The sequence below is a fragment of the Thunnus thynnus genome, chromosome 10 (assembly GCF_963924715.1).
Source record: "Thunnus thynnus chromosome 10, fThuThy2.1, whole genome shotgun sequence".
In the NCBI taxonomy this organism is placed as follows: Eukaryota; Metazoa; Chordata; class Actinopteri; order Scombriformes; family Scombridae; genus Thunnus; species Thunnus thynnus.
In genome coordinates, this window is record NC_089526.1 from 8603076 (window position 1) to 8629561 (window position 26486).

The window sequence follows — 26486 nt, forward strand, 5'->3', positions numbered from 1 at the left end:
AGAGCAGAGCTAATGAGGCAGTTTTTGCAGTAGAGCCTTATAGATACCATCACAAGATGCTCCCTTTTGTTGGTTATAGAGGACTATCCCACCTTTTCATATAAGATGTGAAGTCAAAAGGCTTTAAGATGTTGGGAGAGTGTTACAGCCCAGTCTAGGGGGAACCCTGGCACAACATGAAAGATGAGACTTCCCTCTTCCCAGCTCCCAAGAACCACCAGCAACAGAGGATTTGTAGCTCTTTAAAGGTTTATTTTAAAATCTTTTAGCTTCAAGGTGGGTTAACAGCAAAACAGTAAACAAAAGAGAACTAAAGCTGAGCAACCTAAAATTACTTACTCAAACAACAAGGAACAAAAAGACACTAGAGACAAATCTATATGCAACATTTCACACAGAAACAGGCTGGTTGGAAGTGGAGAGAGTAGAGCCCCGCAGGAGCTTGGAGGAAACCAGCCTTTAAACTGCAAACTTGGAGCCTGGAACCAATCGAGTCTGTGGAACAACCTACACACTCACACAATCACAACCATTCAATCAGACAATCAGCAGGAGAGACAGATCCACAACACATGCACAGAAGGGATTAAAGCACATACACAAATACATAGAAAGTGTTCATATGACCTCGGGGTCGTAACAAGAGACATGCATGTATGCAATATGACTATAATCAAGTGCAGAAATAATTGTACAATGGTGGTCTGACTAGCAGAGGAGAGGTATCAGGTGTTCCACGTGTGTCTTAAAAGTGTGTCATATATATGCCAAATATATATCTCAATAAATATAATTCAGTGATTTCAATTTTGGAACCCTGCAGAGTATGGATAGAGTAGGGGTGGAGTAGTCTGCGTGCTTACATGCATACTTCTAAAGTGTTGCTCTTATGCATCATTGCTCTGTTACAGTGTTTTACAAATGCTTTTGCTTGTTTTCTCAATCTCAACAGTTTCAGTGTGCAAAACTCTAAATTTCCAAGAGCCAAACTACCATGCTACATTCTTAAATTCTTTAAACACCAAATGCTGTCCTCTCACACGGACCACCCAGAATACAGACAGCTCATATTCTACAAGTTTCTGTGCTTATTATTAAATGTGCAGATCATTGAATTAATGCAACACGTGTTTGTAAGCATTTCTCCCAATTTCAACAACTTTAGCTCAATGAGCAGCATTGCAACATAATTAATTACTTCACCAGCACTGCAATATGTTTCAGATTTAAGGCAGAAAAAAGGAAAAAGAGATGCAATTTTTTGTAATGTATTGTGTCTGTAAAGTAGGATTTAATTGTGGTTTAAGCGATATGAGATTACAGTAGCTTACTGTATAAGTGATCAAAATGTCTATGGTTTGGTATCTTTGAAGAAAAACTAACTTTGTGGTCAATACAGAACAGAAACAGTAAACCGATGCAGTGATTCATGGTCACAATCATTTACAATCATTTTGTATGTAGGATTTACTTTCGTGTAAAGTCAGACTCCCAACTACATCGTCTATATTTACACTCGTACAGTTAAGTCAGTTAAGTCAATAAATAAAATGAAAGTTTCTAAAAGTTTTTCATACTTTACATAATTTCATATACTGATTTTTCCATAGGTTTGTACATTTCTTTGCTATTTGTCTCATTTTAGGAAAATAAGCACTGCAGTTTCTGTTTTGATGAGAAATGTCTTACTGTTTGACAGCATGATTTGATAATGACCATTTTATTTTAAAATGCAACAATGATTAAAATTCAGTGATGGACATGTACAGTGTGGTGATGCTCCAATAAACTCTCTGCATAATGTACTACCTAATGCAAAAACTCACAGCTCTGAACAGGAAAAGCTTGGAAGCACTTCCAGGGTCAAAGGTCGTTTGAGGACAAGCAGAGAGGAAGCACAGGTGAATATGTTGTTCATGATGGTAATTGTTTGTGTATTATAAAAAGAATGACAGAGAATCATGGTCAAAATCATATGGATTAACACAAATGAAGCGGTTTTGTACTTTGCCCTCGCTGACTCTTGCAGCAGTTAATATTTATTTGAGATTTGTGACTCTCTCAACTAGGAATTCTCTCAGAGTGGACTGAAGGGCCTTATATCTCAAGAAATGTCCTTTTAGTTCTCTATGTCTTCTGTCACCTTCTTCTGTATGATGATCAAACTACTTTGTGTTTCTCTGTATTTGATGAGGAGGCAGTCTCCTGTCAGAACACTTCAAATTTGTGCCCTTCTTCTGTCTTTTGTCAGCTGATATCTTCAAAGCTAAATCTTACTGTATGCGAAGCCCTAGATGTGCTTTTCATTTGAGGCTGCTTTGTTTTCTGAGAAGATTTGGATACTGTCACACACTAAGCACACTGAGGTTGTTATCTGTGGAGCTTTTATCACACTGCCACCCGGTATTGTCTGCATGGATCTTTACTGACACCAAGGCATATATATTTTCTTGTATGCGCTTGTCAAGAAAGTCAAGCACATTAGATTGGCTGAATACTTCTACAACGTCCTTAAGTTCACACTTGTTCTCAGCATTTGGGCAAAAAACATTAACTAACCAATTTCTTCTGTGTGACTGCAAAATGGTGTATGAGCTTGCATTGTTGTTTGGTGTTCCCAGAGATCTTCACTCCTCCACATAGATCCATAGTTGACCTCACAACTCTGGACTGTTTCCACAGTGTGATAGGCCAGCTATGAGGTTTATTACACTATGAGGTCAAAGTAGACAAAGCTCAAAGACAAACGCCAATTATCTGCACCACCCTGCCTTGCATTTGCACTGTTATTGATTTAGGTTGTACAGTTTTTCCACACACACACACACACACACACACACACACACACACATACACACATTTTTATTAAGGTTGTAAAGTTTCCTTTCCATTCAGTGGTGTTCAACAGTGTTCATTAGTTAATTGCCTTTGCATTTCAATGTCACTTGCACTGAAATTCAGGTTGTATAGTACTGCTCTGCTTGTCATGTACTTACCCATAATGGCATTTAATTATTTATTTAATCATTTCCCTGTTCTATTTTCTATTCTGACTTTACTTTACTGATGATATATTCAGTATTCTGAATATATATGATTCTGCTGCACCTGGATTTCCCCCCGGGGATCAATCTTATCTTATCTTAACATTATTTTTTTGAAAATGTAATGTATTCCAGGATCATATGGTCACAGTCTGTCCGTCATTTCCCTTTTTTATACAGAGGACTGGACCATTTTTCACTGTTAGCACTGAGTCCGCTGAGCAGATGAAGCAAAGGAAGCAGGACAATCGAGGTGAGTCATCATCAACTAGAGAGTCTCTTCAACAATGACCATGAGAATTGTGAAATGGCAGAAAAAAAAAAACAGACATTCTTGCAAAATTATAGTGAAATAAATTAGCATAGATCATGAAGGTTTTAAAAATATAGAATGATTCCTGAAGGGTTCATGCAGTAACTTTCCCTTTTAAAATCGTGCTGCTTTATTTGGCTAAAGGAACAGAGAATTTTGATGGAAGGAGTTAAGTGGTAACATTTGTGTTTATTTAATGATTATTGCCAACAGCAGGGCAATGGGATGACATCATATACTGTATCACTTAATAGCTGGAGACGATTCTTCACGGCAAACATATTTGAAATGTAAGAAGCTGCAGAATTCCTCAAGGTATAATTCAGTTTTTTTAATATATTTCTGACATCACATACATTTCCCAAACTGTATAAAAAAATTAAACATTCCTTTTCCATGTGCTTTCAACTACGAGTCCAATGATATTGTATGTTTTTTTAGAAATCTGATACAGATGTACTGGCTGGAATTAACTTCTATCATCAATACATGAGTTAAGATTTGATAAAGATCCCTTAAATTTGGTTATAAAAATTTGTGAGTTATGTACTGAGGTGAACATTTCAGTTGAAAAGTAACTGTCAGTGCTCTCTGGTGGACAAACTATGTAATGACAACACTGTCTCTAAATGACTACAAACATACAGTATCTTTGGCATTTCTGTACTGCAGTGTCTTGATACTTATTGGCTGACACATATATACCGATACTGACATATATGTCATAAGCTAATATCGGCTGATAATATCTTTCTGCCTTCAGTCCTTCTCAAAGCTGACATTACCCAGACTGCATCACGAGTACTCTCTTGTATTGTATCAAGATTTTTATTAAGCTTACTGTACATTCATGTACCAAACAGCATGTTCATCACATGAAAGTATACTCTTGCACTCGAGTATTGAGAGGAAGGCAAAAGTCTAAATAGTGAGAATTCACGCTCATATTAACAAAGCAACACGAGGATAAGAAGGCAAAAGAAAAACAGACGTACAAACTGAAGTAAAGTGACCGGATTTAGTCAAACTTAAATCTAACATAATACCTTTTAATCAGGAACATTCTCTTAGCAAAAGTTGGACCAAAATAAACACAATAAATAGGCACTGGGAAAAGTGGTCACATTAGCATTAGGCAATTAGTCAAGAGAGGCGCTAACTGCTCAAAAGGTATACAGTTTTGGGGGTGAAGCTGCACTGAGTGGTAGTCAGATGGAGACCTGAAAAATAATACAGATGATGATGGAAACAGCTAGAGTGCTTGCAGGTTTGTTATCAGGTGGACTTGATTATGAGTCTGATGAGAAGGCTCTGTGTGCGTTTGGGAACTGCTGAGAGTTGAAATCCGGGTCGTCCCTCACTCGTTTTTTGATGTCTGCTTTAACCTGAGAGAGGAAAAAGGTTCAATCATTATGGTGAAACATACAAGCGCTATGCCAAAGGGAGACTTAACAGTCAGATCTGTTTTCCTGATTTTGTTCGGCCAACATCCAAAGATATTCCATTTATACTGATATAAAAACAGAGAAAAGCTGCAAATCCTCACAAAGGAGAAGCTGGAACTAGAGAATGAAACTGTAAAACAATAAACACATACTTATTTATAATGAATTAATAACAAATTAATTATTTTTAAAAAGGAAAAAAATCGATCCAACCCACACGTTAATTCATTTACAAATTCAATTATTGACTCACCAGTAACAGACAATTAGGAAAAAGTTATTGACAATATATATTATAAATTTACAAAATGAATCATTTAAATGAAAATGTAGTCACTTTATGATAGCTTACTTAACTGTAATGTCATGTGGAGTCTGTATTTGTGGGGATGTTAATTTGAATTGTTATACTGAGAGGAGCCTCTAATATTTGAGCCACACAGTCTAAATATAATTTAATAATTTAACATCATAACCACTCTAGGGTCTATAATCAAGTACCAATAATATCCCATGTGTCATGCTTTAAATCATTCCTCTTGTTCATACTGGTCATTATAAGATCCCCTCCAAATGTGCTTACAAAGGACAAAATCCACAGTCCTCATTTTGAGCAAAAATGTATTTAAAAGTTTATCTGAAGGTAATATGAAGCTTCAGCCATCTGAGTCAGTCAATTAAAGTGGATATCCTCCACAGTTACAGTCTCTTTAGTAAAAAAAATCCCTATTTGTGTCTTGACAAGCAGTGTTTTCCTGGTTAACGGCAGTGAAAGGATTGCAACAAAAAGAGGGAAATTGGCACTAAAAAGACGGTGACTTTGAAAGATATTTACATAATCTCACTAATTTGGACAGCTGAAGCCTCATATTAACTTCAAATACACTTTTAAATACAATTCTGCACAGAAAGAGGACTGTACACTTCCAGTACAAGTCAAAAGTTTAGACACACTTTCTCATTCGAGGGAATGTGAACGTGTGTCCAAACTTTTGACTGGTACTGTACAATGAAACTACATTATGAAAGGATCTGTTAATTACCAGCATGAATAGGAGGATTGATTACCACAAGAAAAACATGTGACAGTGTTCATTTGGGCACCTGACTATTGTTTTAGGGCAGACTTGGAAAATTGTGAACCTATCCTTTGAGTTTGATGAGTCAAAGATGACCCAGGATGTAGATCTTCAAAATCTATTGTAAATGTGATGCTCACCTTGGTCCTTTGTTTTAAATAAGTTAGGTAAATAAGTGAAGACAGGCAAATGTATTTAAATCTGTCTGACCACTTTTGTCTGACAGTGTAACCAAGTGTCAAATACAAATTCTAGGCAAAACAATGAAAACAATCGAACCAAACTATGGTTATTAGTAGTTATGAGTAGTGTGTCCCTGCTTTGCTCTAAAAGGTAGATGCAACATTCAGTTACCTGTTCTGCATAAGCTTCCTTCAGCTCCTGTGTCTCCAGCTCATCCTGCAACCGCTCAGCAGAGGTGATGGGCCTCACTCCTGCTGTCCTGGCTGCTTGACTCACTGCATCAGAGAGGGAGAGGAGGCTTCCACCACCCTGTCCTGTCTGAAAACACACACACATACACCTTGAAGAAGGTAAGGACAGGTTACACTTACTGTTCATGTAATGAGTGAAGTTACAACCGATCTGATTACCTTCCTGCGTTTCGCCGGCATGCCATGCAAATAGGCGTCAGACAACGGAGGCTGAGCCTTCATCTTCCTCTGGGTCATCATATCACACCTGATGATAGGCACCCATTCCTACAACGCATGCAATGGATAAATAGGAAGGATAAGAATTATGAGTCACCAGGGGGAAAACAGTAGTGAGAAGATAATAATCAGGCTGATAAATATTTTATTTGTAGAAACACAAATAAAGCAACACGTCCTTCCAGAAACAATATTCTCATTACTCCGGATAAGCCACAAACCTCACTATGAATAGTTTAATTGGAGCTACTTTCTACAGGATATTTTATATAATAATTATATAAAAATATGAAATAAACAAACTGTGGGGGGCTCTTACAGGGGGAACAGCAGCAGCCCAGGTCTCTGACTCTCCAGCAGACTCCTCACTCACTCCCTCGGCTCCCGCCGCCGCCATGTCGCCACCTAATGGTGCGGCTCCTCCTGAGGCTCCCAGGTCCCCGGGCAACACCCTCGTTTCCTGTGACGACGCCCTCGTGTCGTGTGACACCGACATGGCCTCCTCTGCTGTAGTGGCTGCGGCTGGTGAGAGGTTGTCACCGATCTATGGAAGTGCGGAGCAGCAAAATGAGGGAACTAAAGAGCAAAGCGGTACCTAAAACGTCAAACTGAGTTAAATGGAAAAGGACATTAAAGACATTAAACACCGTGCTTACCGTTGAACTTTGTGCTCGTTCAGGCTCTTGTGTGCCAGTTGCAGAAGACTGATCTCTCTGTGAAAGAATGCCATCTAATATTTATTAGCTATTTCAGACGTGCTGTCCAAAGTAACAGGATATGTAACCGCCATCAGACAACAGGGGCCGCTTTCTCTGCATGTAACATGTTACGTATCCATTCTGTTCGGCAGGAAACTGATACAATTTTCAAATTATGAAATTCAGGAAATCTAACTGAAATCTAAAGTTATAGAAACAAAATTTTGAGTAAATCAAACTTTAAACCCCTGAGTGTAACTAAATAATTAAGGCCTGGTGGTTAGAAATGTTACAAGTGAGGCTTGCAGATTTCATTCTCTCCGATTGCCGGCGTGTTTCCATCCTTATTCTGGAAGGAGCCGCACATACACAGAATTCAGGTGCTGGGTAAATGTTAAAAACAAAAAAAGGTTTGTGTATGGTCCGTTACCTGTGTGTGAACAATGTAGTTCTGGATCTGCTCCTGTGTGATGGGGATGTGCTCCAGAATGAACTGCAGCCTCATTGTCATCATGCTGGTCATCCAGTTGACCAGACTGGGACTGATGTCACTCGACATCCTCCGCTGGAACCACATAAGAAAATTAAACTTAGGCTTTTTAAGTCTACAATTTCTGAAGTGAAATGTTGGAGTGAGGTTTTAATTACCAAATCACTAATTCTAAAATCACTGGTTCTAAACTTACAGGTGGTTTACTTCTGCATAAACATGTTATTCTAACTGTATTTGAAATGTGTGAAAAAATTGCTGAATTAAAAAGGAGGAAAGAATAAATAACAGAACAAAATATAAAGAGTGAGTAAAGCTGTGTGCTCCAAAGTGAATCAAATTTACTGTGCTCACTAAAAGGTAAAATGGACGGTTTTTGATCAAAACAATAAGTCACAGGCTTTGTTTGCAGCAACATTGGCAAGCTGGTCGGGCAAACTAATAAAAAATTTTGCACAGCCTCTTTCGCCATGAACTGTGGACTGAAACTTGTCAATGATGTCATGTGACTTTATTCAGAAAGGAAAAAAGAATATGCCTTCATCTATGGCTAGCTGTGGAAAGAAAATCCCTTAAAAAAAGCCTTAAAAATATATGGTCTAATACTGTATATTACAAAAATACCCTGTCCCCTAACCCCAAGAAAGTCATGTGACTGGTTGAAATTTAAATGTGGATTTTCAGCCATAGGTTTTCTACACAAACCTACATCAAGAAAACATGAGTATACTTTCATTTGCTATATTTTGCCTAATATGCCAAACTGTGTTTCATGTGCAGTCTACTGCCTGCTGAATCCAAGCAAAAGCAAACAGTGTATTAGTGAGAGACTGTGTACTGACTATCCGGTGGTTGATGACTGCAGTTAGAGCTCTCTGGTCTCCTCTCAGACAGTGCAGGTTGAGGGCAAGACACTCGAACAGCGCTTGGTTACACATCTGTAGCAACCTCGGCCCAAATGATTCATCTGCATGAGAAAAACATTTATCTTAAATAATCAGCAAAATATTCCTGACAAAATCCTTTATAACCAAGTACCTCATTTGCCACAGAGACTAAAATTTAAGCTTTTTGATTTTGCTTCATGACCATCATGATCACAGCAGTATTCTTGATAATAATAATAAGGTAATAATCAGAATATTATCACCTCTGGTGCTGCAACCTAAACATAAACGGATGCTAAACTGCAACCAAAACAATCACACATAAACTCAGTCACCAAGGCCAACTGATTTATACTGTTCCTTTTTTTTTAAAATTTACCAGTGCAACGCAGAATGTGTGTGGCGATGTGTGTCAGCTGCTGCCTGAAGAAGGACATGTTGGTCTGAGTGGCGTCAACGCCCTCCAACAGTGTGACTGAAGATTCTCTCTGTGGGAGTTGAAAGAGAAGATGCCGTTACAATACATTTAAAAACTTCAAAGATGGCACAGCACTTCAACATTTGATAGATTAAGTGGCTTTAAAATGAACAGGTATAGCTGAAATACAATGTCTCATAGATGAATTATTGGACTATATCTGAATTTGCTGCAAAGTCTGTAGCTGCCTAAACGCACTAGGAGTGTGTGTATGTGCATTTTCTTGTGTTTAAGTGCATATCTGAAATCATTCAATTCACCTGTACTTTATACTATTTACTGTGTCTGCTGGTTTGTAGTGTCATCTGACGGCCCAGTGAAAATTTACCTGATACACTGGACTTAAACTAACCATAATCCACACAAAAATGATGAATGAATCATAGTTATATAGTTAAGTGCATCCAGGTTCCAACTACCAAAATCTTCTGTTAATTTGTTAACATAAAAGTGGACCTGAACAGATCCAAATATTGCTTATTTTTCTCTATGGACATACAATATATTCTAATACACAAACTGTCTCACAAAGTGAATGACCGATATCAGACACAGCCTTAGCTCTGATGGATGTTATGGGTTTTGCTTTTGCAAGTTAATATATTACACTGTAAATAATTTGTAATAAACATGCTGTGGTAACATTTTATAATTTCTACTTTGTGTTTAAATGGCACTGGAGGAGGAGTGAGTATCAAGGACTTACAAAGCTCTCAGTGATGTACTCCTCCAGTTCATTGACAAGACTATCAGCAGCAGCCTGGGGATGGAAACGAGAGGACATGGAAAAAAAAGAAAGTGTTTTGTGAGAAGAAGAAAATCCAACTGTTGGACAGCTGTGAGTCATTTATACACAGGAATAAGAAAAAATAAACCAGCATACATGGGAGCAATGATGAAAGGTACATTAGCACTATCTACTTTTAACTATGCATGAATATTTAAGTATGAGTATTCACACTGAAGTCAACAACATATTAAAAAGGGAAAAAAAACTTATCAGCTGATGATTGGTACTGACAGCAATGTTTTCATCAGTGGGCTCTCTGCCGTTGAGGTAGTTCTGGGTGAAGAACTGGGACAGTTGAGGCTGGATGCGGCCCAAAGGCTGGTGCTGGCCATGAAGCAGCATCACCAGGTCTGACATGGTGAACGTCTGGCACACCAGCATCAGCAGCTCTCCAAAGAACCCTGGGAACCACAATAAAAAAGAAGAAGATACAGGAAATTAGGTGATCAACAGGGGTTAAATTTATGCCAACCATTTTTTTGACTGACTGACATCAAAATCCGTCATCCTCAGCTGCTGTGTGACAACATATCGTACATTCATGTTTGTAATTTACCAGTAGGATCCTCAGGACTGATGAATAGGTTAGTAGCCTGGGACAGTCTCTGCATGAACTGGGCAATGCTCTCTGTGTCATTCTGGGCCTGGCCCAGAGAGCCCATCATGGTGCTCAGGACGCCACGGACGATGCCTGTGAACAGCTCCGGGTTGAGGGCTTCGGCTGCTCCGGGGGGATTAGGCGTCGCGTTGGGTCCTGCGCCAGGAGCTGGAGTGGTACCAGAGGGAGGAGGCGGTGGAGAGAAGACAGGCTGGGAGGCCTAGAAATTAAATGGATGTGAGGAGTTAGCATTTGTTATAATTACATTTGCTTTACTTGAATTGCAAGTGATTCTTAAAATGGAAAGCACTACATAGATAACACAGATAACCCGCTTTGTCTCAGCATATCTGCCCTCTAGTGGACAATTAGGGGACATCACAATGACTAGGGTTAGATATAACAAGAAAATATATCAAATGCTATTTTCAGTACCTTACTTTGAAGACTGCAAACATGTTTTTCTATCAAATATTTTTTTTTAAGATCAACAAAAAACCCAAACTTCCCAAATATTAAAAGTTGTCCAAACAAAAGCAGTCTCATGAGAACTTTGCCAAAAAGTATAAATTAGTAAATCAGTATAAAATTGGCAAAATTGTGAGGAGAATAAGTAAAGAAGAGTGAAAAAACACATGCAGTTAAAAACTTGTAGCACTTGACAATTTCCTTTACTTGGTGCAACAGATACATTTACTAATACAGTCCTTACACATGATCTGTGTGCAGTTTATGCCGGATTACAGAAATTACACATCAATTAATGTGCAAGTCATATCCAAAAGCATATGCAATGTACTGAAACTGCACTCAAGTTGAACCTTAAAACACTAACCTGCTGCATGAAGTCACTCACTCCCTGGATGAAGGCTGGGACACCAGATGTGGTGACAGTGATTGAAGGGGCCCCAACAGAACCTGCACCGGCCCCACCGGCTACCCCCAAGAGAGAACCAAGGAGCTGGCTGAGGTCTGGGGGTATCTCTTGGGACTGGGGCTCACTGGTGTTGGTTTCAGGGTGGCTTGGTGGACTAGCAGTATTTGCGGCAGGTGGAGGTGTTGGACCGGAGGTGGAGAAAGAAAAGGAGGTGGAGGATGAAGAAGTGTGAGAGGAGGATGAGGAGGACGTGGACGTGGATGTGGGTGTGGTTGAAGAGGATGTGACTGTTTGACCAGCTGTGAAAAAAACAGATGAAATATCTGATTGGCAGCAATCCTTGACTCTACTCCACTCCAAGTTAATACAATTACAGAAAAATGCTGCTGCTAGAGCCAATATCTAAATGCATCAATTAAAAAGACGTACCCATTTGTCCTGGCAGCAGAAGCTGTCCAACCAGTCCGCTAATCATCTGGTTGAGAGCAGCAGGGTTGAAGGCCTGTGGGATAAGATTAATTTAAAACATTAGCTTAAAAGGTTGACCATGTTGACAATCAACCTTGAAAAACCAAATCAGAAAATTCCCACCTGTCCTGGCTGCTGGCCTGGCATGGCAGCCCTCACATTGATGGTAGTTCCCCGGGTGCCAAAGGCTGGAGGGGGCATGTTGGGTGCAAAGGGGGGTCGGGTGAACACGACCCTTGCCTGGGGCTGGGGGCCAGCATGGGGTGGTGGTGGGGGAGCAGTAGGAGTGGTGGTTGGTGTGTTAGGACCTGTGGTGGTAGTTGATGAGTTGGCTGTGGAGCTGTAGCCAGGAGGGGTGGGCTGAGGTGGGACAGGTTGGCCAGTGGCAGCGGCGGTGGCAGCGCTAGTAGCTACAGCAGCGGCATATTGACTGATCTGTTGCATGAGATTCCGCATAAAGTCAGGGGGGAGGGCACCTACGGGGACAGAGACCAATAAATAAGGACAACATGATTTAGATACATGATTTGGTTATCAGCAGAAAATGTAAATGATTTTCAAGAGTCAGGAAATGAATGCTTTATTGAACTTAACTGTTGGAAATGCAAATTGGAAAAACAGTAAAACTGGACTCAGGGGTTTTAAATGACAGGGCTGTGTTATGGAAAATGTAGTATACCAAATATATTCTCAACTGGTCTTTACCTGGTTGTCCAGGCATTTGCTGACCAGCTGCTGCAGGGTTTGCACCTGGGCCTGCACACACAAAAACATCATAACACAAATAGTTTGAACTCCCTTGTACAGGCTGAAAGTACCTAAAGCGAGTAAATTACTATTAATTAGTAATTACTCTCCACTAGAGCTGCAATGATAAGTTGATTAATCTATCAAAATTCAACAGAAAATCAATCTACACCCATTTTTATAATCAAATAATCATTAAAAAACATTCAAAAAAATCAAAATTCTCAGATTCTTCTTATTGTTGCAACCAATCATTCAACAAACAGAAAAAAATCTGTCATTTGAGACGGTAAATCAGACACTCAGCAATTGCTTGTGGCAGCAGTGCATGGAGGATGAAGTAGTGTGGTATGTGTGCTCACTTGACTCCAATGCACTGCCACCCAGCAATTAACACACAAACAGCTTTGATGTAACGGAGCATTCAATCAGTGGCGGGTAGGGGACAACACACCGTCCGTGTTCATCTGCATCATGACCACCGGGACTGCCTGGTGGCTGATCCTGATGACCCGGGGGCCAGCCTGTCCCTGTCCAGCCTGCTGATTGGACGGGGAAGTCTGTGAGGGGGAGGTCTGTCCCTGACCTGCCTGCTCCGACTGGCTGGCTGGCTGGGTGGGTGGGGCTTGTCCCTCAGTGCCATTAGCCGCAACAGTCACTGTGGCACCCAGGTTCATCTGTCGGTGGAGACAGATGCAAACACAGTCAGCCTGATCAAATTTAAAGGTTTGAATAACTTTGAACTAAAATATGCTTGTATTCTCTTACTTGTGCTGGGATGTGGTGGTGCATGGCTCCAGGCAGAGTGACTGGGGTGGCATAATGGGAAAACGGCCGGACCACATGTAGGTGGCGGGGCACAGGGCTCATGAGGTTCAATCGCAGGTCACTGAGGGCCACAAGGGCGTTACCAAGGAGACGGAGACACTCCCATGTAAGGATGAGAGTGCGCTGGTCCTCCTCTCTCTCCTACGGCAGAAAAGAAACCAAATCACATTTAAAAACAACAACAGTTGACCAAAGTGCTGTACAATCACATATGGTTCCAGGGAGCACAAGTTCATATGAGGGGCATCACAGGCACCACTGGGTCCAAAAATCAGGACTTCAGTTTTGTTCTGATTAAAACTTTAAAAAATTAAGGCCATCCAATCTTTGATGTCTTTGAGACAGTCCAACAGTGGTTCTAAACGGTTTTTGTCTTTCAGTTTAAGAGGAAAATAAATTTGCATGTCATCGGCATAGCAGTGGAATGAGATGCCATATTTTCTGAAAATGGACCCTGCAAGTAGAGTGAAAACAGGATTGGGCCGGGAAAAGAACCCTGAGGGCAACCAAACCAGCTTGGGCAACTTGAATAATAACCATATAATCCATCTTTAACACCCAAGGCATTTTGTCCATACAAAGATAATAGAAACTGAGTATGAACAAAAGAATGCATTATTTGGAGAGTATCATTTTAACTTGAATATGAATGACTCCCACACTCATTAACAACATCTTTCTTCAGGTACAAGGTTGATTGATTGACACAAACAGAAATGTAGAGATATTAACATTATTTAAAAAATCTCATGGAAAAGCACTACTGATAATGAAACTCTACCAGACATTGAAGTTATTGCTGCCACTGCACCCAACAAGTTTTTTAACAGCAAACAAACAAAAAAAAAAAAATCACCAATTAATTAATATTATTTGGCAGTTTAAATCCTACTGTATTATTGTTGTATTCTGCGGTGGTGGCCGTCTCCAGGATGGTGTGAGCTCTCTGGATGAAGGGCTGCAGTCTCTCCTCCACCCTCCGTAGCTCAGACAACATCTCTGCCAGCTCAGCTGGGCTGGGATGACTAGAGGAGGAAAGGAGGTCAAAGGTCACAAAAACCCTGAATTGCTTGTGTGAATCATCAAGTATGTTCTGGAAAGTGTAACCGATAACATGAGTCACTGATAGAGATGTCTCACTTGGGTCCAGGTTGGGGCGTTGGTCCCTCAGATGGTGCTGAAGAGGTGGGTGGAGGCGGGGGAGTTGTTGGAGGTGGGGAGGTGTCCATGGGCTGAGCAGAGGGAGAGGGGGTGGAGGTGGTAGACGAAGACGAGGGAGGAGGGGGAGCAGCGGCAGAGGTTGTCTCTGTTTGGGAGGATGAGTCGCCCGGCCGACCCTGAAAACAGACACAAGATAGCAGCCGTATTTGTAACTGATTATACAGCAATTTCTCTGGAGCTTTGCTACTGGAGTAACAGGGAGGTTGAACTCTCACCTCCATTCTTTGGATGACCTCATTGATGTCCCTCAGCAGGTTCTCGGCTAGCACCAGCCTCAGCCTTGGCTCACTCTGCACTGGTTGGTCCATATCAATGTGTACATTCACGGACCCATTGCTCTGAAACAGAAAAGGTGACATTTAACAAGCTGCAGGATGATGTTATGTGGGATTATATGCAATCAGCAAGCATAGCAATTTACCCCAGTGCTGGTTGTGACTCTGGCATTCCTGGCATTCTCTCCCATGCCGGACACCATCTGCTGAACTGACATCTGAGAAGACAGCACAAAAATAAAGCATCAGTTAATACAAGATAGATCTTCTGTCAGCCAAAGGACTGATCAACAAGAAAATAAAATATTAAAACTAACCAATAGGCATTCTCCCACTACATAAACTTAGTAATTGTACAGTAAACAATGAAACATACACCATTATGATTAGGATACATGTTAATACACTGAAGAGCCCTAAACAAGTCACAAAGCTGACCAACCTGTATTTGCTGGGGGTCCATGATGTTGACAGGGAGGTTAAAGGTGCCGAGCATAACATAGCTGTTAGCGTTGCGATCATGTGCAGGCACTTGTGATGTTCCCTGGGAGGATGAGGAGGCCCCACTGTCAGCTGAAGTGCCTCCTGACCCTGAGCCAGGCTGGGAGGGTGGAGGTGGCGCCCGCTCCACAAGGTGGATCACCTTGCCACCAACATCTGGGACAACAATAAAGAATGATGGTTACATCTGTACAAGTATCATAATGTACTGACTTTACACTTTTGTTAGAGACTCAAGAGATATTAATAATAATAAATAAATACAAAAACATTGTTTAGAAACCTGCACTTACCTAAAAAAAACCAATAAAATAAAAAAAACAGAGGAGAGTGTAAAAACAAATCTAAAATTGCCCTTGAAACAAAATAAAATCTAGTTCTACTTTGCTTTAATTAAGTCTTTGTTTGCTTACTGTAGTCTGCCAGAGTCCTTTCATCCTGTAAGACCCTGCCCTGGTAGATCAGTCTCTGTTTGTCCACAGGGATACCCACTGAAGGGGCAATGTGCTCCTTGAACTCTTTCACTGTCAACTACAGAAAAGATGGAACAGACACAAGTCAGACTTCCACAAAGGCTGACTGGAAACGAGACTTCAGGCCCGAGTGTGCAGTAGGAATTGATGTTATTTACCTGAGCACCGACAGTGTAGGTTCTGCTCTGTGAGTCCAATGTTTTCACAGTCACCTCTATGTCTGCAGTTTGTTCCTCCATGGTGTTCCTGTATCATAAAAAAGCATTACATTAATTATAGGCTAAGCAATACAGCCGATACCAATATTGTCATTTGTTGTAGCAACCTGACAACGATATCTCGGCCAACATCCTTTTTTGCTACTTTTTGACACTTGACAGCCTAAACAACTACTTGATTAACCGGAAAAGTTTTCAGCAGATAATTAAAATAGCTGTAATTGCAGGCATAAAATAAGCACCCCTGAGACACAACTTAGGCTACATTTATCCATAGATTATGTTACACCTTCAAAAATAGTCAGTATCACAAATAGCATACACATTGAAGTAAATATAAAATACACAACAAACTACAAATAAATACCTCAACCTGTACAAAACTGCTTAACAGTTTCTTCTAGGGCTGCAACTAATGATCATTTTCATTGTTGGACATCTGTTACTTAAAAAAATTTCCCCAAGCGATTAATCAATGATCAAAATAGTTGGCAAATTAATTTAATAGTTGACAACTAATCGATTAAACAAATAACTTTTGCACCTCTTCTTGTTTTGTTCCAACCAGCACATCACAACCCAAATATATTCTATTTCTTATCATATAAGAAACCAGAAAATACTCACATTTAAGTAGCTGAAACCTGAATATTAAGGCATTTTTTTCTCTAAAAAATGGCTCAATAACAATGAATTGATTATCAAAACAATTACAATCAACTAATCGCTTAATCGACTAACGTTAATCGTTGCAGCTTTAGCGAATTCCTTCCATAACATTGACACTAATAACACAGTATAACAGCTGCTGGGAGACCAAGCAAATAGCCGTTTGTTAATGCAAATCGCAGATGTAAAATAGGGGAGACTGTAAAAGTTATAGCTGTTATAGTTAAACAATTAAGTTCGGTTTGCTAAGTGACCATAATGTTAATTAACTTACAGGCTTTGCGTTAGCTAGGTTAGGTTAGCGGAGCTGTGTGCTGCTGGGCCAGACGGATATTTTACATTTCAACATTATTTCAACACTTTGAACAGTGGCATGTAACGCCGACATTAATTACAGACAGCATTAGCCTACTGTAGTTCGTCACCATCGGCTTATAGCAGGATTTAACGCCAAGCAGACGTTTGCAACGAAGCTAACTTTGACCAGCTAACTAGCCTACTAAGATGGCTAAGCTAATGCTAAATAACCCGACGTTACAGTAAACTAATCATTTCAGTGACAATAAGGCTTTTCGTTTTCATAAAGACCGCAATGTGTTGTTTAACGCTTACCTTGGATGTCACACTATCCTTTCAGCTTATCCAGTTTATGCAGCTGTTTCTTATCTTTAAATAACATGCAAATGACTTCCTTATTCTTGCCAGAAGCTACCAGGCTCCCCGGATGTGACGACACGGTGTGTTGCGACCAAGTCTGCCGCAAATTACATCAGAAGAACAACATGGCGAATCTCGTTGAGGCGACAACCCAACAACAGTTTGAAGCTTTCTTAGCCAAAGCTGGAAAATGCCTGACCGTGGTGCATTTCCAGGCGGCTTGGGCTCCTCAGTGCGGCCAAATGAACGAAGTGATGGCCGAGCTGGCGAAGGAACACGCGCACACGACGTTTGTGAAGCTCGAGGCGGAAGCGGTGCCGGAGGTGTCGGAGAAGTATGAAGTTGCCTCTGTACCCACTTTCATTTTCTTCAAAGGAGGGGAAAATGTGGACCGCCTGGACGGGGCCCATGCTCCGGAGCTGACCAAGAAGGTGCAGCGCCTGGCAGTGACCGGGAGTCCCGGTGAAGCAGCGGAAAGTAAGACCGCAGAGCTGAACCAGCGGCTGAAGAAGCTAATAAACGCGGCGCCCTGCATGCTCTTCATGAAGGGGTCCCCGCAGGAGCCCCGCTGCGGCTTCAGCAGGCAGATAGTGGCCCTGCTGAAGGAGCACAGCATCCAGTTCAGCAGTTTTGACATCCTGTCCGACGAGGATGTCCGACAGGGGCTGAAGGCCTACTCCAACTGGCCCACCTACCCTCAGCTATACGCGAACGGAGAGCTGGTGGGAGGACTGGACATTGTGAAGGAGCTGGCTGAGTCTGGAGAGCTGGAGAACACCTGCCCGAAGGCTGTCACCCTAGAGCACCGCTTGAAGACCATCATCAACCAGAGCCCGGTCATGCTGTTCATGAAGGGCAACAAAGAGGCTGCAAAATGCGGCTTTAGCAGGCAGATAGTTGAGATTTTGAACAACAGCGGGGTGGATTATGACACATTTGATATTCTTCAGGATGAAGAGGTGCGTCAGGGTCTCAAGGTCTATTCTAGCTGGCCAACCTACCCCCAGCTATACGTGAAAGGAGAGATGATCGGAGGTTTGGACATAGTCAAGGAGCTGCTGGAAAGTGGAGACCTGGTGTCAGTGCTGAAGGGGGAGTCGTAGGTGGATTTTTCACGCCAACAAAGATGGGAGAGCAAAAAGCTTCCCGCATAATGCCCAGATCAGTCCTCTGTGGCTGATGTAACACTGGGGTCAGGAAGTGAAAGATAGAGTATATGAAAAGAAATTAACATCATCATATATTTTTTTTTCTCACCTATAATAAACCCGTTGTAGGATCTGGATAGATTAACTTTCAATTTAAGTTAAGGAAAATGATTTTTGCAGTGTTTCAAGTGTGACTAAACAGTGACTGGTTAAAACACCTCCTGCTCAACTTAAGTTCATATAATCTGATTTCATTCAACATTTTTGGGTTACATCTGCCCTTTCAGTATTCAAAGCCTCACACCGGGGAACGAGTTAATATCTAGTAACTCATTATATACCAACTGACCCAGCTGCTGACTCTTCATGCCGTCCTGTCCAGCTCCTCTCAACACTTTCTTCACCTTTAAAGATAGAAAAACTGGCTTCAATACTTAGAACTAACTCTATAAGGCACTTATTGGTAAAATGTTCGTCAATAACATTATGATTAAATGATGGAAAAAAACAACTTGCTTTGGTGTTGTTTTTGGTGCTGCTTACTTGAATGAAACTTGCTTGTATGAAATGTCACTGTAGAATGCACAAGGAAACAAACATTACTTCAAAAAATATAAATACTACCTTTAACCTAAGATGTATGAATAACAAAAGATTAGCTGTGTCTGGAACCATAAATACATCCACAATTATTGGTTGTAGTTCAGTCGCTGTGAAAGTCAATGTTTACAAGTTGGTAATTAACAGGGAGTACACTTTACAGTAAAATTCTTTCTAATACATCAGCAACTAATGATTATTGTCATTATCATAATTGTTTTAGTCTGTGAAATGTTAAAAAGTGACAAAATTCCATTTACCATTTCTTAGAGCCTACTGTGATGCCTTCAATTAGCTTGTTTTGTCCAACCAACAGTCCAAAATCTGAAGATATTTAATTGACTGTTCTATATGTTGAAGGAAAACAGCAAATTTTCACATTTAAGAAGCTGGAACTAGAGAATTTTTGGTGTTTTTGCTTGGGGAAAAAAAAAAAAGATAAAATAGTTGACAATTTATTTTCTGTCAATCAATTAATGGAGTAATCGCAGCTGTGAAGAACAATGGAAACTATGGCTTCAAACATGTAAGTGGAGTTGAAACACAGTGGGTTTATACAGCTAAAATGTGTGCAGACAAGCTTGTTGTTTGACACCACCTTGTGGATGTACATGTAAAACACTTGTATAACCTGATCTCTGAAGTCTATAAGATAACCTCAGGATAACACATAGGATGTAACACAAATATCAGTCAAATAATTATTATTATTATTCTGTGTGTGTCGGTGCTGTCGTAATTTTATTAACGTGAGAAAATCAGAAACACTAGTGTAGGATGATGAAAACGTCGCAGCCTACCGTTAACTTCAAACGTGTATGACTCATAACAGATGTACAGAAGGATCAAATATCTGAAACCACTTTCCCAGAATGGGGAAGTGGTCAGACTCAACTCAGACAAATTATCAATTCTCTGTTTTTTTTTTTTTTTTTTGAAGCATTTCTAAAAGGGTTTTTTTCACTTTCAGACATGAAACTGTAGCATGTAGGTTTACTTCTCTTCGACAGTTGTTCGAAATTTTCTGTAATTGACTGTAGCTTTGTTGTAGTGATTTAAAAGAAACCACCACTTTCTGAAGACGGTGATGACTCATTTGGCCTTAGTGAGAGTGTTGTTGAGGCAGTTTCTCCGTCAACCAGATTTTGGAGCATGAGAAAATCTTGCTATGTGAAAGAATGACTAATTTTACTATAAATGTGCTTATCCTAAAGCTGTTTCTTTACATTCAAGGCAGAAGCAGCCCATATTCAAGCTTTTATGCACCCCTTATATGCGACAGGGGTATTGCAGCCGCACAGGTTAATAATTTACCCGACACTCTTTTAAAGTGACACGTTGGAACATCACACACATTCAGAGAGCTTCCTGAGGTTCATTTCTAAGTATTGGCTCTTAGGTGGCAGTTATGTTGAACGCAACGTTGCCATATCTTCTCCATTTATTTAGTTTGTATCAGTCGATCGTTCCTTGTTCAGTTCCTGAGCAGTTACCTGCCAACACTGTCGACAGTCAGCAGGTGAGAAACAAAACTATTGAAGCATTTAGATTCTCTGTATTATGAAAACGCAAAAGGCATTCACGTCACAACTGACAGCGAAAATATCTCAGAGCTTTGTGTGTCTGTCTATCGCTGGCGCTTAGTTTTAGATGTGCAATTTTGTTGTATTGTTTGTTTCGTTAACCCTGGTAAAGAGTGTGTTATGAATATGTAGTGTATTTGCATTTCACAGTTACTGCAGATAAGAAAGATTTACCGAGATAAATATTAGCCATTACCACACAGACACACTTTCCCCTCCCTCTGCTCTTTCCATTAAGTGGTCTCTGCCGCAAGTTGTGGGCTTAATATAGTTTCTGTTCCTCTGCTATTGCTATCACCCCACACTGTTATTCCACCTGTTTGTGTCTCTGTCTTAGTATCTGGGGGAATGGTACTTTATAGCAGCAGTCAGTCACAGAGAGGCTGACATCCGGGAGTATAGAGCAATGGACAACGTTTTGTTCACCGTGGAGGAGACGGCCAAAAACACTCTGCTGATGACCGGACATATCCGCATGTGAGGCAGCAAAGCAAATACACGCACACACATTACCTTACAGGGAGTGAACCCAAACATATGGGGCCAAATAAGAAGAAATGAAAGTAAAAGGAAGTAAAAAATGTTTCTTTACACACATCATCTCTGTATGGTTTACAATGCGGGTGATGGTGAGGTCAAAGGACCAAACTCCTGACAAACTAATATGTGATGTAGAAAAAATGTAATAAGTCAACTTAATAAAATGCAAGAGAAACCTGAATTGTTTTTATCACTCTTCTTGCCCTTTTTTACAGGTAGTTTGCTTAATATTTACAATTTACATTTTATGTAACAATTTGAACTCACACATGTTTAAGCCTGGATTATAGTTTACAACATTTCATTTACAACATCAAAGACAATATTAGCTATGTCCAAACCAATTCAGTTTTAATGAAAATAAAATGGTTTACAGCATGGTTACAACAAGGCAGGGCCACGAGGGAGAACAGAAACAACACAACTCAAGATCATAAATAGGCCCCAGAATAAGGGAAGTGATGTTTAGAAAATGGAAAAGCTATAAATGTACGTTTCAAAAATGAAAGTCTCTGTGATATTTTACTATAGGTCATGCTGAATTTGTGTATTTGTTTTCAAAATATTTTTAGAGGGGAAAACTGCATAAATCAGACCTGGATCTATCATATACGCCCTGAGAGAGATGATTTAGAAGTGGAAGGTAACTAACTAACGTGTGTATTCACATATGCTCCAAACACACACACATGCACACACAAGGCTTCAACAGATATGTTTGTTTTTTTTCCAAAGTCTGAAGCTAGTTTTATTTTTTTAAGGATGTTGGATATGGGAATTTTGTGTTTAATACAAAAAAAATCATGCAAAAACATCACAAGGTTTTAGTATTTTTCCAGAATTGTATTCTTAGCAGGGTGGAAATGCCCCTTAGAGTTCCCACCTATTTATTTAGACAGTGTTTTCTTTTTTTAGACAATCACTAACACTGACGCTCACCATTGAAAACCCCAATACTGAAATAATTTTGCGGGGATCACAGCTGTAAAAACTCATGTTAGACCTTTGAATAACATGGAAACTTCATGTTCTATTTTGTAGGAATAGAGTAGTTCTCTTTACAAAATGCTAAATCCTTTTCTTCACACCGACTGGACACAGCTACAGCTTGCCAGGGATTATTTCCAAAATTTACATCCGCTTTTTATTGCTACGGTGAAGTACATTAGAGCATGCCGTAGGAAACAGGTGCATACCAACTGTGCAGATAGAGAAAGTACCTGTTCAGCAGTTAAACATTAGGACACAATAATAGGAATATACCTCAAAAAATTCCAAACCTTTCCCATAATGAATCTTATGTCAAATAGTGTAGGACAGTCCTCTACAAAAGAGTTTCTTTATTTGAGTAAAAAATATTATTCCTGTTTTTCCGAAATGTTTCTACCTCACCTCATTGATAGGGATTATTTATAGTTATTGTGACACCACGAAAATTTTTAGTTGAACAAGACCATAACCAACAAAGAGAAAGCAGCCTTAGATCAAACACACTTCTGCATAATAAACCACAGTATGTTCACTTTGTACTGTGCCACTCACTGATCAGTGCTGCTGCTTTGCTGGTGTCTTGTGGTTTTGATCTAGGGAGGCCACAGCGGAGGACCCTGCTCTGGAGCGGCAAGTGGGTCAACTGCAGCGACTGCATCATTGTCCAGGAAGTGGAGCCCCCTGTAGACAGTACAGGCACGGAGGACTCCCTCAACAGACACATGCTGTATGGTAAGCCATCTTGAAGGAATAGTTCACCCAAAAAAGAAAGTACAGTCACTATGTACTATTACCTATTACTCTTTAACATCCTGTTTTCCTCATTTCTGTGACAGTAGCTTGGAAAATGCATTCCACACATTATTCCACACTGTCTGACAGTAATATTATATATATATATATATATATATGTATATGTTTATTGTCAGCCTGTTTCAGCTCTTTATTGAAACTATAAGATGTTTTCACTGAGTGAAACACTCAAACCAGAGAGTGCATGTTTTATATGGCAGTACCATGTTCTCAAATCGAAATATTCTAGATGTTTTGTGCATAATTTTTTATCTAACATATTTCATATTTTTGGAAATTTTGAGATTTCTACTAGATTTTAACATAAAGTTTTTATTTTTATATAGCTACAGTGGTTCTGAGTGTACTTGGACACATTATCAGTGATGATCTGGCCCTGCTGCAAAAATATTTGTCCCTCTGATGAACGCTGAAGTTTGGAATCTATAATGACCTTGTTTCTTCTAATACTGCCCACACACAAAGCAAGGCATGAATACTTGTTTGTCTTGTCTCGCTTGTAAATCACTTCAGATAAAGGCACCTTTCAAATGACAAAATGTAAATGCCAAATGTAAATCCGTTGTTGCACTGTGCTATTTGAATAGTGCATAGTGCTGGAATTAAGTCTAATAAACCTACCGCAAATGAACTTTTAATGTGTGAATTCCATCCTACTGTGGGTGGCAGTAGAACGGAAACGGTGTGGTAAAGCAATTTTTTTTTCTCCGGCAACAACAACAGTACTTTCAATCAACCTTAAAATGAAGCAAACCATTTTGTAGATAACCAACAGAGTACATCTCTAGTCTCAAAGTGCAACAAAAATAAGCTGCAACTCTGTTAGCCCCGAGATAAAGTCCTAAACAGTGTTATAAATCAATTTAATTCTTAAATGAATTAAAAGAAATAAACAAAAGCATAAAGGCCTGGGTTTCCACTGCACCAGTTAACAGCCCCCCAATGAAACAGAAACTGAAAAACTGAAAAAACTGTCTCATAATTGAACCTAACTGCTGACACCTGCTGTAATGACGTAGGCCTTTTTGAACCCTGGATTGTGGTTGGAACTGCTTACCTGCTCTCTTATATTTCCTGGGTAGGCGAAGGGGCTCACTGCTGTTGATAGCAACTGCTTGATGAGCATGACTTTGTAATGACTGAGGGTCAGTGGGGTTGTGCAATCTGCTTGAGTTGCATAATTGAGTTTTGTACTGATGTTATTGAACTGTGGATCCCAAAGTCCAATGCTTTTACCCCTTTTCCTCCAATATGTCAGTTTAGCAAAATCCAGCAGATAACAAGGTAAAAATAGGAAGTTTGGCTTCATTTTGTCACAAAACAGCAGTCTACAACAGCTTTTTAAAATGTGTTTTCTTTTCTGTAGCCAAGGGGTATAGCATACAGGCCTTTTTTGTTTTGTTATATCGATACTGTAAAAACCCAGGACAGCGATGTTGATACATCTTTTCTGCATTTTTGATGTATTCTTTCCAAACTCAATGGGAAAAAGAAATTTTAAAAAAGTCAGTCACAACAAAGAAATCAAAATACAATAGCTTATTTTCAACTGCTCTATATTCTAGCTCGGCAGAGTGACGTGGACTCCGAGATGGTGACAGCATTTCTGAAAAACTCAGCCTGTCATAACATGTCGGCGAGTGTCAAACTACCTCAAGAGAAAGGTTTGTCTTGTGGATAAGTTTTTGATGATGCTTATACATCTCACTCTATTTTCGTTTTAATATTTCAACACTTCACTTGTGTCCATGCTAACCGAAATTACAGCGCAGCCTTGGTTTTCCCACAATTTCTTTCAGGATGTTGCCGTTGCCATGGACACCTTGGATGATAACAAGTTTATTTCATGTTTTCTTGTATCATGGTGAAATAAATCAAGCGAAATTACACGCATTCCTCTCCTAGTTATTTTGCTCATTTCTGACAAGAGACTGATAATGACTCTCAGCATTTTTAGTGGTGTTTAGTGGTGTCACAACTATTATACTCCAATGAGAAGCACATCCACCAAGCACAAACACAGGGAATTCCCATGTTGCTACTGGATGAATACACCTGTTCACATAACTTGAATGAAGGCAGAACGACTCTGTACTGGCTTGACATTGATTACACACTCGGATTTATTCAGTTTGTTGGATTTAAATCACAAATCCTCAAAGAAAACCTACAGTGGTGGGGCAAGTGTTCTGCCAAGAACAATATTGGATCAGCAACTCTTTTAAAGTGATGTTCAGGATCAGTTTCATATCAATAATTGTATTTTTTGCTGTTCTATGTTGTTATTTTATACAATACAGATTTTATTCATATGCAGTTTATGAAAGTTTTGTTATGAAGACCCTGTCTCTTGCTCTTGTTGTTATTACAGCAACCATTTTTTTAAATGCCAAAGTCACTTTCCCCCTCTTTGTGACCCACTCTTGCCCCTGACAAAACAAAACATAGCATGAGAATGATTATGAAATCCATGTGATACAGTAACAGTGACAATTCCAGCTGTGGGTATAAGAATTTCTTCAAACTTGTGTTTAGTTAACAAAGCATGGTCACTTAGTAACTAATTCGTAAGATTCACCGTGGCAGTAGAAAGCAGACTAAGAGAGATGAAAACAAACAGTGAGGAAGTATTACAAATGTTAACACGCATGAAACCAGAACAACCCAAAAATACAGAAACCAGAAGTTGAATTCCCCTCTTTGACTCTCTCAGGCTGGTTTCTGCTTCGTTAATAGGTTCCAGTGTACCAAGTGATCCTTATGTATGACTCCCTGTTTTTGAGTTGCTGTGCCACTGAAATGTGCCCACTAATACAAATCCATGATTATCTAGTTTCAAATTACATAATATTTTATGTAACTTCACAGAATATGTAGTGGGTATAACGTGAGACAAAAATCCACTGTCTGTCCAAAGTCATGAAAACATGAATCTGTTGCAGAACTCTTTGTTCAGTGCCTGCTCTGTCAGTTAGTAGCAACATGAGTAAAATGATCGTCAGTGCAAATAATTAATGATACTCATTTGCCTCGCATAGCTATGTGGATATAAATTTGATTCAAAGAAGACAAAAACAAGATTTCTTGCCAATTTGTTCACAGTGTATCTCATTAAGAGTCAAATTTAGTTCTGTCTTAATGCATATGTATATGTTGTATATCATCATGATTTTCATGGTTATCATGTCAAAGTTCAAATCTGTTTGCCGAGAATATCATGTCACTCTCTTCACATAAGGGCTCACAGTTCAGTTCTGTTTCTGTGCCTCTATACATTGAGGCATTGTTTGTACAAGAAGTATGTTAATGCCAATGTATGTCACAACCATAAAACATGTGTGGGCGTGGAGTCTGCAGCAAAGGTGTTGCGGCAAAATTTCTCAGTAATTTCAGTTTTGGTGAA

At 39.8% G+C, this 26486-nt stretch overlaps 3 protein-coding genes and 1 long non-coding RNA gene across 4 annotated transcripts; 3 read left to right on the forward strand and 1 right to left on the reverse strand.

Annotated features, from left to right (window-relative positions):
• Positions 1-1823: 1823 nt before the first annotated feature.
• On the forward strand, positions 1824-6994 carry LOC137190986 (uncharacterized). The gene is made up of 4 exons (XR_010930330.1): positions 1824-1901; positions 3225-3297; positions 6275-6414; positions 6856-6994. It is a non-coding gene; the product is annotated as an uncharacterized lncRNA (long non-coding RNA).
• bag6 (BCL2 associated athanogene 6) lies at positions 3674-17497 on the reverse strand. Its single transcript, XM_067600751.1, has 25 exons — positions 17365-17497; positions 16024-16111; positions 15806-15923; positions 15334-15548; positions 15038-15109; positions 14832-14954; positions 14536-14732; positions 14288-14420; positions 13336-13536; positions 13022-13244; positions 12526-12576; positions 11944-12296; positions 11782-11854; positions 11311-11651; positions 10434-10695; positions 10109-10278; positions 9794-9847; positions 8989-9097; positions 8565-8689; positions 7663-7797; positions 7191-7247; positions 6854-7078; positions 6475-6582; positions 6236-6382; positions 3674-4742 (listed from the first exon to the last, which is right to left on the reverse strand). The coding sequence occupies exons 2-25, from the start codon at positions 16102-16104 to the stop codon at positions 4647-4649; spliced, it is 3669 nt and encodes a 1222-aa protein (XP_067456852.1). The 5' UTR covers positions 16105-16111; positions 17365-17497; the 3' UTR covers positions 3674-4646.
• Positions 17498-17534: 37 nt separating this feature from the next.
• glrx3 (glutaredoxin 3) lies at positions 17535-19068 on the forward strand. The gene has a single exon (XM_067600753.1). The coding sequence runs from the start codon at positions 17535-17537 to the stop codon at positions 18510-18512; it is 978 nt and encodes a 325-aa protein (XP_067456854.1). The 3' UTR covers positions 18513-19068.
• Positions 19069-20496: 1428 nt separating this feature from the next.
• Positions 20497-24970, forward strand: apom (apolipoprotein M). The gene is made up of 6 exons (XM_067600754.1): positions 20497-20676; positions 21078-21217; positions 21853-21923; positions 22868-23002; positions 24649-24747; positions 24883-24970. Exons 1-6 carry the CDS (start codon positions 20566-20568, stop codon positions 24912-24914), a joined length of 588 nt encoding a protein of 195 aa, XP_067456855.1. The 5' UTR covers positions 20497-20565; the 3' UTR covers positions 24915-24970.
• Positions 24971-26486: the final 1516 nt, after the last annotated feature.